Source organism: Aedes albopictus, chromosome 2, assembly GCF_035046485.1.
Source record: "Aedes albopictus strain Foshan chromosome 2, AalbF5, whole genome shotgun sequence".
Lineage (NCBI taxonomy): Eukaryota > Metazoa > Arthropoda > Insecta > Diptera > Culicidae > Aedes > Aedes albopictus.
In genome coordinates this window covers 327,025,203-327,040,871 of record NC_085137.1, presented here as the reverse complement: position 1 = coordinate 327,040,871, position 15,669 = coordinate 327,025,203, and the positions used below count along the sequence as shown (strand labels likewise).

The 15,669-nt window shown below is 43.3% G+C and overlaps 1 protein-coding gene across 31 annotated transcripts in view; it reads left to right on the top strand.

Moving 5' to 3' along the window:
- LOC109399478 (transient receptor potential cation channel trpm) overlaps positions 1–15,669 on the top strand; it is a 537,415-nt gene that overhangs the window by 507,985 nt on the left and 13,761 nt on the right. For 19 of the 31 annotated variants that reach the window (XM_062852478.1, XM_062852475.1, XM_062852470.1 and 16 more), the window contains 6 exons: positions 4,202–4,358; positions 4,449–4,596; positions 4,660–5,694; positions 5,749–5,901; positions 6,228–6,296; positions 13,700–13,756. In XM_062852478.1, the coding sequence (XP_062708462.1) occupies positions 4,202–4,358; positions 4,449–4,596; positions 4,660–5,694; positions 5,749–5,901; positions 6,228–6,296; positions 13,700–13,756 (1,619 nt within the window). The remainder of the gene's footprint in view (positions 1–4,201; positions 4,359–4,448; positions 4,597–4,659; positions 5,695–5,748; positions 5,902–6,227; positions 6,297–13,699; positions 13,757–15,669) is intronic. The other 12 variants (XM_062852471.1, XM_062852461.1, XM_062852464.1 and 9 more) reach the window with 2 other exon arrangements.

The following is a 15,669-nucleotide window of genomic DNA, read 5'->3' as shown; positions in this document are numbered from 1 at the left end:
CCAGGAGTTCTTCTTAACATTCCTCTGTGAATTTCTTCAGTACTCCAGGAAGACACGGGCGCCGTCTTCGGCAGCGGCTGTACGAGTGTTCCTTTTGGGATTTCTTCGGGAATTCCTCAAAGAGTTCCATCTGGGATTTCTCATTTTGAGGATTCGTTCCTTCTTTCCTAAGCTCCTCCACCGGTTTTCCCGGATTTTCTCCTGGGTTCCATTTTCTTCCAAGATTCACCCCGAAGTTCCTTCTTAGATACCCCAGGATTCCTTCCTGGATTCTTCTGGGCCTACCTTTTGTGATTCCTCTAGGGGTTCCTTCTAGATTTCTACTGGATTTCTCTTTGGAATCTTCATGGGATGCTTCCTTGAACTACCTTCGGAAATTATATCAGGACCTCTTTTTGGATTCCTTTATGGGGGTTCCTGGTAATAAGGCTTCACGTTGTGTGTTATTTCTCCTCGGGGACAGGAACATGTCTAGTCGCTTTGTTACTACAGTAGTGATTAACATTTATTTGGGAGACACTACTCCTGCTCTCTACTTTCAATTAAACATACACGAAATAATCTGCCGCTGTTATCGGCGACAGAGATAGTACGAACATAGTAGCGATGCACGCTATGTCCAAAGAAAAGTATTGTGAAAATCGAATTGTACCTCAAATGTTATTTCCTATAGGATCGTAGCTCCAAAAGCTCTTGTTTCAGAGTCGGTTTAAAATATTTCATCTTGGGTTTTTTGATATTCTTATTTTTTTTCCTATTTTCCCATACAAATATCGAAAAAAGTCAAGATGAATTTTTTCAAACCACACATTTTCTGAATCCAAAGATCCAAAAATATGGTTATAGCGAATAAATTTTGAGGTACATTCACTTTTCATAATATTTACCTTTGGACATAGCGTGCGATGCGCTGGCGCTGCTCTACTGCGTGGATGGAGCCCAATGCAGGATCACAGTGAATGCGGTGACTGTTCAATGGACTGCTTTTGCACACACTCGGACGACGGGGAGCAAGATCGAACAATGAGGTTTTCCCATAGTCCTTTCTGGAATTATTCGAGGATTTTCTCCGGCGATTACCCGAGATTTCTTCCGCGATTCCCTTAGAAGTTCTTTATTTGAAATTTATTACTAAATTGTGGCTAATTTGTGGCTTCGTGGTCGTGCGGCTAAGGTCACCAAGCCTTTAGTCGCATCGTGCTAAGGAGCGCGGGTTCGATTCCCGCCGCAGCTGTCAGGAAAAGTTTTCGGCTGTGCCACTGGGCGTTGCATGCTAGTCCGTTGTCTAGTGTCGTGCTTCCTTCAAAGAGCAAATAGCTCACTGGAAGCATTAAACGTGTCCGTGTCTTTTTCTGTCTTTTTCTGTCAAATTCCTGTTAGATTTTTTATGGGCTACCTTATGGCATTATTGCAGGAGCTCCGGATTAAATTTTGCTAGGATTTTTTTTTTATATAAAATTTAAACTCGACTTCCTTGAGAAATTAATCCAACAATCTTTCTAAGAATTTCTTCAGCAGATTTGTAAGAAATTCATCCACGAGTAATTTATAGGTTTCCTCTAATAGACGTGCCAACAGATCTTGAAATTCAAGAATAGTAATATTAAAACATATTATTTGAAATTCTCACTGGAAACGCAATTAACACTAAAAGGGATACTTGGGGTCCATTGGACCCGCCTTTCAGAGCTCGTCTTTGATGGAACACACTCAGCGAGGTGACGAAACTGAGGCCATGAAGGTATCCCTTTTAGGGTTTAATACCCACCGATTTTTTCTCAAAATCATACGAGAGTTCGTCCCCAGTACGTCTTATAGAAACCCACAAGATTTTTCACAGGATTACAAACTGATAGTATTTTGTATATATAGTAGCTCATTTCCTGAAGCTGTGACGGCATTGTTCCACAAATTTGAATCACGTAAATTTGACCCCGGGAGTAGGTGATCAGTCCCAGACGGGGACTAGCCTATGCCCCAAGCTACCAGTCTTGAGCCAACGGTCGCATCCGGACTGGGCACTTTCCGTCTACTATCTCCTGCGTCCCAGGGTGTTTGAGTAGGATAAGTAGGGAAGAGTTTCAGATGCTGGAGTCCTAATGAATAATGTAATTTAAACTTACGTGAGTCTATGCGGCTGACAGTACTCTCTTCTGATGCTGGTGGCCTAGCTTCGATGAGAGGCCGGTTCGGCCGCGTGGTCGGAGCATATGGCCGGACGAGGTCCAACGAGGATTGGTGATGATTCGGATCCCGATGAAGGGCCTGCTCGGCAATGCTCTTGGTGTATAGGGTCAAAAGAGGTAAACGAGGCTCAGTTCACGAGGCAGACTCGCTGTCGTTCTGGGAAGTGTATATCTCGTCCACACCACACTTGGGTACGAGAAACTGTAGCGCCGGTGGTCTCATTACCGAAAAATGATCTACAACACCGGTATTTTACACATTCGCCTTTTCATCTGCCACCACAGTCACAGTGTTTCGTTTTGCCACTTTCGCTTATCAATGTAAGTGCGCTCACTCGGCCACGCATTTGCCAGGCTGCGTTCGAAGCAATAGCTCCTAGCCGCTCGCACAATTTAAATGGCTCGTTACCTATTTATAACAAACATTTCAGCTACCATTCCACATCTTAAAGCCTAAACGTTACCGTACGGTAACAGAAGCTTCGGAAGTTTGCACATTGAATCTCTGAACTTATCCGCTTTAGATGACAGAAGCCTTGAAGGGTACTACCACTCCTCCGGAAGCTGGTGGTGTTTGACTTCCCAAATCCTCGATATGAACCGGTACAAACAGATATCCTACTTTTCTGAATCCTTCCTAATAAGTTCAGTTGCGATGCCATGCTTACCAGCTGTTTCGTTATGTTTGATGGTATTACCAACTTTCTTCAGCATGACAGTTGATTCAACCTCCTTCTCTGCTATTACTGATGTAATCGTTTTCTCTATTGCCTTGGTCCCTGTACCTACGTTTTCCACGCCGTTCTGGTACCCATCAAAGTACTGTTTCCACCTTTCAATCAGCCCACGCCCTGCGATTTTCGCTTCTGTTTGTCCGTTTCTGCTCAGCATACACTTCAGAAGTTTCACCCAAATTGGTTACCGCTGTGATCTAAAGTTCTCTTTGATAACTTATCATTTCCAGGAAGATATAAATAAACTAAATGCATTTTTTTTATTTTCAATATTGAGCTCATACAACTGGAAACAAATCTGGTAAAATGTCACCCAAACAACAAAACTAGTCAATAATACTGAATGGAGCGGGCACGTGCACCAAGTTATTTTATGCTCGTTGCTCTCGTGTATTGACATTGATCACGACATACCCCCTAGAGGGGTTCCCCACACCCCGAAGCGGAAAATCTCCCTGCAACAAATTGTAGGCTAGTTTATCTAAATCACAGTATAATGAACCAAGCAGGATACATTCCACAGTTGGTTGCCCTCCGCTGCTGGTTTTATGTACGACACGGACAACTGCTGAACTGAACTGAAGTATCCCTTTCCTTTGTGCTTCGATTCGGATCGTTTTTCAACACGCCGTCGTCGTCATCGTCGATGGGGTTGGGAGGGGTATGATTCGAAAGCTAATTAGTAGCTGGAAGCGGTTACAGGGTAGATGGGAAGTGGGGCGACTTCGGGATAGCCCCGGCAAATGAGAGGATAATTGGATGCGCACGAGCGTGTGCCGGAAGGGAACTATGTATTTCCACAGTTTGTTGAGTCTGGGATTGAGTGGCCCTCTAACCTAACAAGACCTATGGGACGAAGGATAATGGAGATTTGATAAATCACAGCTATGAATGAATGGTTCTTCCGAACCAGTTATGCTTCCGTGGAGGCGATGATGATAAATGAGTGTACATTGTAGATGATGTGTTGATATGTAATAGATATTAGAACAGATGTACTGTATTCATTCCACTTCTCGGAATATTCTAATCTATCAACGATTTCACGCATGTCGTCCTGACAGCTATGATGTGCTCTCCTCTCTATCCTGTAGCAATAGGTTGCTTATAGAAACTTCATAAGAATCATTTACTGGCTGTAGATGTACATTGAACGGTTGTATATTCTCCATTCATTGTAGATAACAACCATTTCCTATAAACAATAGTTATAAACAGTGTGATAAATTAGCTTGTAACAAACACAATCTACCAACTCCGTTCTTTTTCCCCCCATTCTAGTTACGCACTCGAGCACACCTGTAGTATGCTTGGTAATCGAGGGTGGCACCAACACAATCAGAGCTGTGCTAGAATACGTTACCGATAGTCCTCCGGTGCCGGTAGTGGTTTGCGATGGCTCCGGTCGGGCGGCCGATCTTATCGCATTTGTACATAAGTAATTATCGACCTTCTTTGAGTTTGTTTGGGTCTCTTTTTGATCATATGCTCATATCCATGCTGTGTTCTGTTTTGAATGATTCTGTAGATATGCTTCCGATACGGGTGAACAGGTTGTGCTTGAGTCGATGCACGACTATCTGCTTGGTACAATACAGAAGACATTTGAAGTGAGCCCTGAGCAGGCGGAGCAGCTCTATCAGGAATTATTGTTGTGTACAAAGAATAAAAATCTGGTGAGCCCTTCGAGAAGTTTTATGCTCGCATAGTCATATCATTTCCTGCTCCCACTTTTCCAGATAACCGTTTTTAGAATACAGGATCGACCCGAGGGAAATGCTCCCGAGTTGGACCAGACCATATTGACTGCACTTTTTAAATCCCAGCACTTGAGTCCACCGGAGCAGCTGAGCTTGGCGTTGACCTGGAACCGCGTGGACATCGCTCGATCGGAGATTTTTGTGTACGGCCAGGAATGGCCCCATGGAGCACTGGACGAAGCGATGATGCAAGCGCTAGAGCACGATCGGATTGATTTTGTCAAGCTTCTGTTGGAAAATGGAGTTTCGATGCGAAAATTTCTCACGATCCCAAGGCTCGAAGAACTATACAATACAAAACATGGACCAGCGAACACCTTGGGCTACATTCTGAGGGATGTTCGGCCGCACATACCTAAGGGTTATGTTTATACCTTGCACGACATAGGGTTAGTGATCAATAAGTTAATGGGAGGTGCCTACCGGTCGTATTATACTCGACGGAAATTTCGGCCAATCTACGCGAAAGTGATGAATAGCTATGTAAACACACATAGGAAGCCATCGACGTTTGCTAGAACCGCTGGAATCAACTCTATGAGCCTAGTTACGGGCCTGTTGCCTGTGACCTCCGATATGGCCTTATTCGAGTTTCCATTCAACGAGCTACTGATTTGGGCCGTTCTAACCAAGCGCCAACAGATGGCATTGCTGATGTGGACGCATGGCGAAGAGGCCCTTGCCAAGTCATTAGTGGCATGCAAACTATACAAAGCAATGGCTCATGAAGCAGCTGATGATGATTTGGATACGGAAATTTACGAAGAATTGCGAAGCTATGCAAAGGAATTTGAAGTAAAGGGTCTGAAGCTGTTGGATTTCTGTTATCGTCAAGATGCTGAACGAGCTCAACGACTGCTAACGTGTGAATTGCAATCATGGTCTAGTCAAAGCTGCCTTTCGCTTGCTGTGGCAGCCAATCACCGAGCAATTCTTGCCCACCCTTGTAGTCAGGTCATTTTGGCTGATCTTTGGATGGGTGGTTTAAGAACGAGAAAAAATACTAATCTCAAGGTAATATCGTTCATTTGTTACACGCAACTCTTAATCCATTGATTAATTTAACAGGTTATCTTGGGCCTCCTTGTTCCGCCTTTCGTCAAGAAGCTGGACTTCAAATCGAAGGAAGAACTCCAACAGATGCCTCAAACCGAAGAAGAACACCTCGAGAATCAGTGTCTCGATTACGATGACAATGGCAAACACAACCCAGATGCAGAGGTAAGATATCAAATCATCATTAGTATTCAATTCTCCCTCAACGCAATGACTACCGTATAAACTTACAACTCTAATCTGTTTTCTTTTTCAATTCTCGAAATATTTATCTCTTGGAACGACGTTCTCAAAACTTCAATCACTAACCTCAATCGAAACCACTGCTATTTCGATCTTGGTGTTTTTTGAATAACATTCCTGCACACTCCAAAAAAAACATGAATACTCCCTCAAACTATTCTCCCCAATCTCACTAATGAACGTCGTTAAACTCAATCCCACTAAACTTGATCTGACGATCCCACAAAAAAAAAAACAACACTGAATAGAATGCTCTCGAAAAACCTACTCAGAATGCAAAACCGGTTGGTGATCTCAACTCGACGCCGACCGCGCAGGTATTGATTAGAAGCTCGCCCTTTACCTACAGGGATCCTTTCCTACCCTTCATATTATAAACTATACTACTCTCTAGGATTTTCACCTTTCACTGGTGGTTTCATGCTTGATTGTTACTATCCTGTGTATGCGCTTTTTTCCTATTATTTTTCTTAATTATGTTAAGCACATTTGTTTATGTACTTTAATAACGCCTCTTATTGTTCGAGCTACTTTAATGCATCTAGTACCTACTTCGATACATATCAACCATTTCAAATTCATGGATTTTTAATACAGACTTACTGCAATTCGTAAATGCATGATTTTATGTTTCTTTTCCCTTGAACAACTGCTCAGAGAAAATTTTTCGTCAAAAGCATAAAATAACATTGTTACTGGCATAAACTATTTATTTCTTTTGTTTTGTTTTCGAAAGGATCGCTAGAACATTTAAATCATTAGGCAACAGTTAGAACATTGAAATAAAGAAGACCCAACATTTTTAAAGATGGGACATTTGGCGTAATGGGAGTTATGTGTATTTTTTTAAATAAAAAACTTCTTTAGGAAAATGTGGGATCCCGAAAAAGAAATCGAGCATGCAACGAAAAGTGGTTTAAATTAATTTTCTTACACATATTCGTTTATTTGGAATGCTCGTGCGCCACATGACCATAACAGACATGACTTCAGATCTCCATTTATTTATAGATTGTTTTTTTAAATTTTAACTACCTTAATACTGTGTTAGTTCAAAGAGCCGAAGCTCTTGTATCCAGGTTACAGTTATCAACAATTTGAAAATGGGAAGGTAAACGAGAAATGTAGAGCCCTAAATTAAATTATTTGCAATCATTTATTATCCTGATCTGTAACGTAACCGGCCTTATCGAGAATACCTAGATACAGTTATCGACAATAGCCGCTCAAATGACACTGAATGCATTCCTTTCATCCAGGATCACCACTACACAGTAGTGAACTCCCCTTCTTTTAAGCTATAGCACTATCTCAGCATTCTTTGTAACCGACAAGATATATCGACTGTTCTAAATGTTGGTGGCACAAATAACCCAAATTGAGGAGAGCGTGCCTCTGGAGCCGACCTACTGATACCTCATACCTGAACCGACAAGATAGCGTCTTCGGCCGACCTCCCGAATCGAAAGCCGAACTGGCTTCTCGAGAGTTCATCTACACCCTTCGTATGCCTCAATAGTCTGTTGAGGGTGATCTTCTCGAGCACTTTCCTTGACGCATCAACAGGACTTCGGGTGGTTTCCCTACCTTTTGGCTCTGCCACTTTCAAATAACTGGGAAGATTCCTTCGTCCGAACATTGTATAGCAGATCTGAAAATTCCAGGTACATCTGCAATAGCTAGTTATTGGGCAGGGTTCGGAATTCTGTCTGGACATGAGGCCTTACTAACGCCAAAGGATTTGTAATTTACACAAGTTTCTCATCGGCGACGCCATCCCCAGTCCCCAGCGGTCCACTGTCTTCCACCGCTCGCTGCCTACTGTTTTTATTGTCGATACTGTAGCGAATCGCCAGGTGATCGCTGTGGGTGTAGGCATCGTATACCCTCCTGTTCTAAGGCTAGGACTATAAAAAGTAACGTCAGTGATTCTCTCCGTTCCATTTCGGCTAAAAGTATTTTTAGTACCGACATTAGCCAAATCGGGGGGTGGAAGCTCAGGTAAAATATTATCTCCTGGGCGCCCATTAAAAACACCACCCCCGGCGAAGACTGGCGCTTGAGCCTAGCTATTTAGCACTGTAGTTGGAGGAAATGCCAATGCAGAACCCATAGCTTCCGGGAAGGCAAGCCCAGCTCCCTGGGTTAGTGGGTTGGTGTCAGGCCCTGCAAGCCAGCCGTAAAAAAGACTAGCACCGGAAAATCAACAAGAGAAGAATGCGAACCGATACCAATGGCGACGACCACAGCGACGAAAATGGACTTGCGATTGGAAGCTCGGTATGTAGCTGGAAGCTATTGGAAGCTCGGTAGCTCGCAGATCTCTCAACTTTATCGGGAGCACCCGCATACTCGCCGATATACTGAAGGACCGCGGGTTCGGAATCGTAGCGCTGCAGGAGGTGTGTTGGACAGGATCTATGGTAATCATACTATCTACCAGAGCTGCGGCAACACACGTGAGCTGGGAACAGCTTTTATAGTGATGGGCGACATGCAGAGGCGCGTGATCGGTTGGTGGCCGATCGACGAAAGAATGTGCAGGTTGAGGATCAAGGGCCGATTCTTCAACATTAGCATAATAAACGTGCACAGCCCTCACTCCGGAAGCACTGATGATGACAAAGACGCATTTTACGCGCATCTCGAACGTGAGTACGACCGCTGCCCAAACCACGACGTCAAGATCATCATAGGGGATCTAAACGCTCAGGTAGGCCAGGAGGAGGAATTTAGACCAACGATTGGAAAGTTCAGCGCCCACCAGCTGACGAACGAAAATGGCCTACGCCTCATCGTTTTCGCCGCCTCCAAGAACATGGCCATTCGTAGCACCTTCTTCCAGCACAGCCTAACGATATGGGTTACACCTGGAGATCACCGAAACAAACGCATGTCAAGCGATGATAGCAATAAAACAAATATCGCTTGCAGTGCGTGTGCCGATATTTCGGCTTTTCTGCTGAAATTTTCGACCCACATCATCGAATTCATGAGCATTTGGACGTGTTCAGACTCTTGCCATCCTCAAAGTCGAGTTTCAGTTGTAAAACAATGAGAAAATCACGATGTGAATAGAACGAGACAAATATTCCTACCGCTTTTGTTGTGAACAAACTCGGGAGCTAGGGGCGGGACAGCTCTAATATTGATTAGCGATATTAGCAGTATTAGGAAATATTAATACCTGTGTCAAACCGAAACTGAACAAAGTAAGCCATGCCAAATCAATTTATTTGAAATGTCAACCAAAGAAATTGCCAAAAATGATCGTTATATTTTAATCGATTTTAATTTATGGATATGTAAATAAATCAGGACTAGGAAACCAGAATCGGCCGGTTGGTTAACGGGCCGGGTTCTAGGTACTTTATGTGATTGTGAATTTGACGAAAAAAGATTGATTATTCGACCATTCTGCCATGTAAACTAGACACTTTTTTTTGCTCAGCTGTATTTGGTATGAGGTACAATGAAGATAGGGCTATAGCAGATATCGCTCCTTTATCGTGCTTCAAACGGCAGTAGTATCCGTACGTATGTGACACACTGTATATCTCTCACGCAGAAGTTTATCGTGGTTTATCTGCGAACTACGTGTCCTAACCTTCCGAGCCTCCGATCTAAAGATCTGATACACTGCTAGGTCACACCGCCAGAGAATATTTTCACATCTAAAATATAATCAATAGAAGTTTAAGTTATCAATCGAACAAATTATAGAAACACTACGGACAAACCTTTGGACCGTATTTTTACCTCGCGTCTTTGTGACAGTTGGTTGCTGCATGAAAAGTCATGACATGCTGTCCAAAAAATGTTTCGGTGGATGGTGAAGATTAGGGCATTAATATTCGTTAGGCAGTATTAGAGCCGGTATTAGACGCTGTCCCGCCCCTAGCTCGGGAGCGATTTTATCATTATCTGCTAACGAAAAGCAAAGCGTTGTTGCCGTGCCTTCTTTGTTGCCTATTTTTCGCTTGCGGTGCCATATTTTGCGTACACTGCTACCTGGTGATGGTTAAACTGCGCTCAAAACTCTCCGTTATTAACAATGTACATTACCGGCGGCCGCCCCGGTACGATCTAGAGCAACTGAAGCAACCGGATGTCGCCTCAGCATACGCGCAGAATCTCGAGGCAGCGTTGCCGGACGAGGGTGTGCTCGATAAGGCCCCACTAGAGGACTGCTGGAGTACAGTCAAAGTAGCCATCAACAACGCAGCCGAGAGCACTATCGGGTACGTAGAACGGAGTCGACGAAACGATTGGTTCGACGAGGAGTGCAGAGTGTTTCTGGAGGAGAAGGATGCAGCGCGGGCGGTGGTGCTGCAGCATGGAACCCGACAAAATGTAGAGCGATACACACAGAAGCGGAAGCAACAGACCCATCTCTTCCGGGAGAAAAAGCGCCGCCTGGAAGAAGCGGAGTGCGAGGAAATGGAACTGCTGTGCTGTTCACAGGAAACACGTAAGTTCTACCAGAAGCTCAACGCATCCCGCAAAGGCTACGTGCCGTAAGCCGAAATTTGCAGGGATAAGGACGGGAGCCGCCTGACGGACAAACGTGAGGTGATCGAAAGGTGGAAACAGCACTTCGACGAGCACCTGAATGGCGAACAGATTGCAGGCACGGAGGGCCAAGGCAGTGGAGGAAATGACTATGTTGGTGCAGCAGAGGACGGGAACGAACCAACTCCTACGCTGAGGGAAGTTAAAGATGCCATCCACCAGCTCAAAAACAACAAAGCGGCTGGTAAGGACGGTATCGCAGCAGAACTCATCAAGATGGGCCCGGAAAAGTTGGCCACCTGTCTGCACCAGTTAGTAGTCAAGATCTTAGAAACCGAACAGCTACCGGAGGAGTGGAAGGAAGGGATAATCCGTCCCATCCACAAGAAAGGCGGCAAGTTAATGTGTGAGAACTTTCAAGCGATCACTATTTTGAATGCCGCCTACAAAGTGCTATCCCAGATCATCTTCCGTCGTCTTTCACCTAAAGTAAATGAGTTCGTGGGAAGTTACCAAGCCGGTTTCATCGACGGCCGGTCCAAATCTTCACCGTACGGCAAATCCTCCAAAAATGCCGTGAATACCAGGTCCCAACGCATCACCTGTTCATCGACTTCAAAGCGGCATACGACAGTATCGACCGCACAGAGTTATGGAAAATCATGGACGAGAACAGCTTTCCCGGGAAGCTGACTAGACTGATAAGAGCAACGATGGACGGTGTGCAGAACAGCGTAAGGATTTCGGGTGAACTATCCAGTTCATTCGAATCTCGACGGGGACTACGACAAGGTGATGGACTTTCCTGCCTACTATTCAGCATCGCCCTGGAAGGTGTGATGCGACGAGCCGGGCTCAACAGCTGGAGTACGATCTTCACGAAATTCGGCCAATTTGTCTGTTTTGCGGATGACATGGACATTATTGCCAGAACATTTGGAACGGTGGCAGAGCTGTACATCCGCCTGAAACGCGAAGCAGCAAAGGTCGGACTGGTGGTGAATGCGGCTAAGACAAAGTACATGCTAGTAGGTGGGACTGAGCGAGACAGGGCAAGCCTTGGCAGCAATGTTACGATAGACGGGGATACTTTCGAGGTGGTAGAAGAATTCGTCTACCTCGGTTCCTTGCTAACGGCTGACAATACGTGAGCCATGAAATACGAAGGCGCATCATCAGTGGAAGTCGTGCCTACTATGGGCTCCAGAAGAAACTGCGGTCAAAAAAGATTCACCCCTGCACCAAATGTACCATGTACAAGACGTTAATAAGACCGGTGGTTCTCTACGGACACGAGGCATGGACGATGCTCGAGGAGGACCTGCAAGCGCTCGGAGTTTTCGAGCGACGGGTGCTAAGGACGATCTTCGGCGGCGTGCAGGAGAACGGTGTGTGGCGAAGAAGGATGAACCACGAGCTCGCTGCACTTTACGGCGAATCCAGCATCCAGAAAGTGGCCAAAGCCGGAAGGATACGGTGGGCAGGGCATGTTGCAAGAATGCGCAGAGAGCACGATGGGCGGACCAGGTGGAACGTGATCTGGCGAGTGTTGGGCGTGACCGACGTTGGAGAGCTGCAGCTGCAAATCGAGTATTATGGCGGCAAATTGTTGATTCAGTATTATCATGAATTTGATGTTAACTAAATAAATGAATGAATTAGCCAAATCGACATCTAGCATGTGCCTCTAGAAGGGTTTGACCCCACTGGTTAATGTAAAGGCTTCCCCATTCCATGGCCCCTCTTTCTGAACCGCCCTTACCTGTGGTGGCTTAAAACCAATCAATTGTTGCAATCTTCAGTACATTTCGAATCGAGACGGGTCGGTCCTTACAGGCCCACCCTTCCCAGCTTTCCGGGACACCTGACCGGAGTCTAACCCCAGCCTTCTAGCCTTGCGAGCGCCGCCTTGTAACTCCTGATCTGGCGACGCGTCCACCGTATTTTTAGAGGCCCGCGAATACGAAGGCCTCCGTGTAGATAGACTTTGGCATCTTGAACATCACTGGCTCTGCCGCTGCCTAGTTTACCATGACTTTCTCATAGTCCTGCTTAGGGGCTATCCATAAACCACGTGGTCATTTTTTTGGGACTTTTCAAAACTTGTTATTGTTGTGTTATGGTTTATCACATATATGCACATTTTCAATAGTAGAATAATAACAAAACTTGGTCTGCCACAAAGTATATTATTGAAACGTTATTTAGTGGATGAATCTCAATAACTTGATCATTACATAATAAGATTATCCAACAAAACATGTTATAACAAAGTAATACTTCGATAAGTTAATAATAACAAATTATGATATAAAAGCAGGCTATGTGATTCTGACGTTATGAATTTGATATTCTCCTCTGCTCGTGAACCTGTTTGTCATCAGTGAGCCCACTGTAAAAACGATGTGCAACTTAGATGCGGGACCGTGTTGCCAGATGTATTTTCAATGATCCCAACATTTTTAAACCCAGAGCAGTTTCTATAAGGATGTAGTATCAAGCTACTATTGGGAGTTATCTGACAACTATAATTTTAAGTTTGTTGGTGTCTTTCAATGTAGGTATAAAGAATTGTCAATGTGATCCTTTCATTAATTAGTTCTCTATGTAATATCTGATCAACAGTTGCAAGCTCATCAACATATAACATAACTATTGTTCCATTTTGTCATTTTCCTTACTATCAACTCAACAAAACAATAACACGTCACACAACATCTAAGGAACCCTCTACAGAAGAAACAATACACATTTGGAATGGAACTTTTCGCACATCTATATATTTGCTCATTCACAATGCTTTACTTACACTTTGTATCGACTTACACTCACCAGTGGATCGGCTCCCTGTATCTAACGGTCGTCACCCCCTCCAATTGTTGAATGTTTCTCCTTTTCAAACTGTAAAACTGCTGAATAATCAAATTATATTCCGATAAACTCGCAGATTTCACGTAGCGCCATAAATGATTCTAACTTGTTTTCTTTTGTCTTCTTTCTTTCCGACCTGTTCAAAACCAAATAAAAAACCAAACCGATTTCGCTTCTTCATCCATCTTCAACATTATGTCGACACGTGTCCTTTCTGTCTGTATGTGCGCGTCGTCTCTCTGTACAAAATACCAATAATGCCGCTACCGTTCGAAAAATCGAACAATACAAAAAACTTAAAAATTACAACCAACAAACTATGTTCGACCTGCTTCAGGCGCTTTTGTCCGACACGTACTCTATGAAAGATACCAAAGTGCAGGAGAACGGAAAAGTAAGTTTTGTAAAATAGCTTTTTACCTAATACCCACTGCCATTTCTGTCACACTGTTTTCCTCTCACTATTGTACTTAACCCTCTTTTTCACCGAACACTGACTTTCAACCCTCGTGAATAAGATAACAGTTTCCCTATGTCACACTTGTCTGACCTTGCATAAACACACACACGCACGTACACACGACGTGCAACTATTAGCCTTCACATCTTGTAACATCCATGCACAACAGCACACATGGCTCTTGCTAACTCATCAAAACTTTTCAACGAGCGGTTTCCATCGTCACGTGCAAGAGACAAGTTCCCCGGGCAACGACGACGATGAAGCAAATCTTCTGCAGTAAAACTTACCAGCCGGGTCCCCGTTGGACCCGCACCGTTTATCCCTAGAGATCCCTCATAGTCATCAACTTAAGCTAGAGGACTTTCTTCATACACCCGTTCATAGTATGTTCCTAGGTGTAGACTGGTAGATCTAGTTGAAAACCGAATCGGCACCGTTTGATCACGTTTCACCTCTCATCACCGGTAGTGGATCAATTAGGTTTAGATTCAACAGTTAAAATCCAACAATTTATTGCCGGCTCTGATGGAGACAAGGATAGATAGTCCCGAATGGTAGATTAGCTCCGTGCAATTGAATTTGTTTTCCAACCTGTTGACTAATAATGCAGCGAACTGGAAGGGGAGTTCGCTAGAATTGGGTGTACCTTCCGGTTCGATAAATTCCTAGTGAGAGTAATTGGCATTCATTGGAAAATTAGTAGAATGCGTAACTAGGTGTTGAATTTGGGGGGAGTTCAGTGGAAAAGAGTAATTCACCCATTTTTTTATTGTTTTATGAAGGATATGCTTTTCAGCATATCACAGGTTCAAAATGAATTGTTAACGACAAGCTTCTGAAACTTGATTGGACTAGAAATGAACAGTTATACTTCGCCTCTTTGAAATTAATCTCTTATGCTCGCCTTTTCGTACAGAAGAAACAAAATAAGTAAAAGCACTGCTAATGTACCGTCGTGCGGGGCTACTTTGGACACTTTAGAATATGGATTTTTTTAATTCAAAATATGGTTTAAATCTGTTTGATGTCTTTTAGACTATTATGAAGCAATAAATTACCCTTCATTTGGTTGAAAATATTTTTCAAACAGACCGTTTATTGCTTGTCAGGACGCGAAAAAACATCGAATAAACCAATAAAATAAACATAACGTATCAGATCATTTGGTCTGTATGCATTGTTTCTACAGTTCATAAATTTCAAAGGGTTGTTCAATTCATTCAAAATGTATCAACGTAGCATAAACAATCGAATATTTGTATCGTTATACATTATAAATGACCGTTTTATGTAAATTAAGGATTGATGGTCACTTTTTTCAGGCTATCTATATAGCAAAATCACGTTTCTCATAATACCAAAGGAAGCACAGAACCATCTTAAAACGCATATTTTTATTGAAATCATGACTGATATAGTATACTACAGTATTGGTACAAAGTAGTTTTCTAAATAACCCTGGAATTTAAAATGCAGTTTTGTTATAGATAAAAATGTCCAAAGTAGCCCCCATCCGGTTCTATATGAGATGTGTCCGATTGGTGTATGAACAATTTTTTTGTTTATTGATGGATTTAGTTTAAATTTTGCATACATCCTACATATATACTCACGATTATTGTGTGTAAAAATTGTGGAAATCCATTCACTACTCTGGGAGTTACAATGTCATAAAGTTGAAAAACCATGAAAAAGTGTATAAAGAAACCCCGCACGACGGTATCGAATAAGCATTCTGCAGAGAATTATTGGAAGTTCTTCAGATGAATTCTAAAAGGTTTTCAAAACAGTGATCTCAATGCACACTTAAAAAAATGGCATTCTTTACAAAATTATTAGTTCGT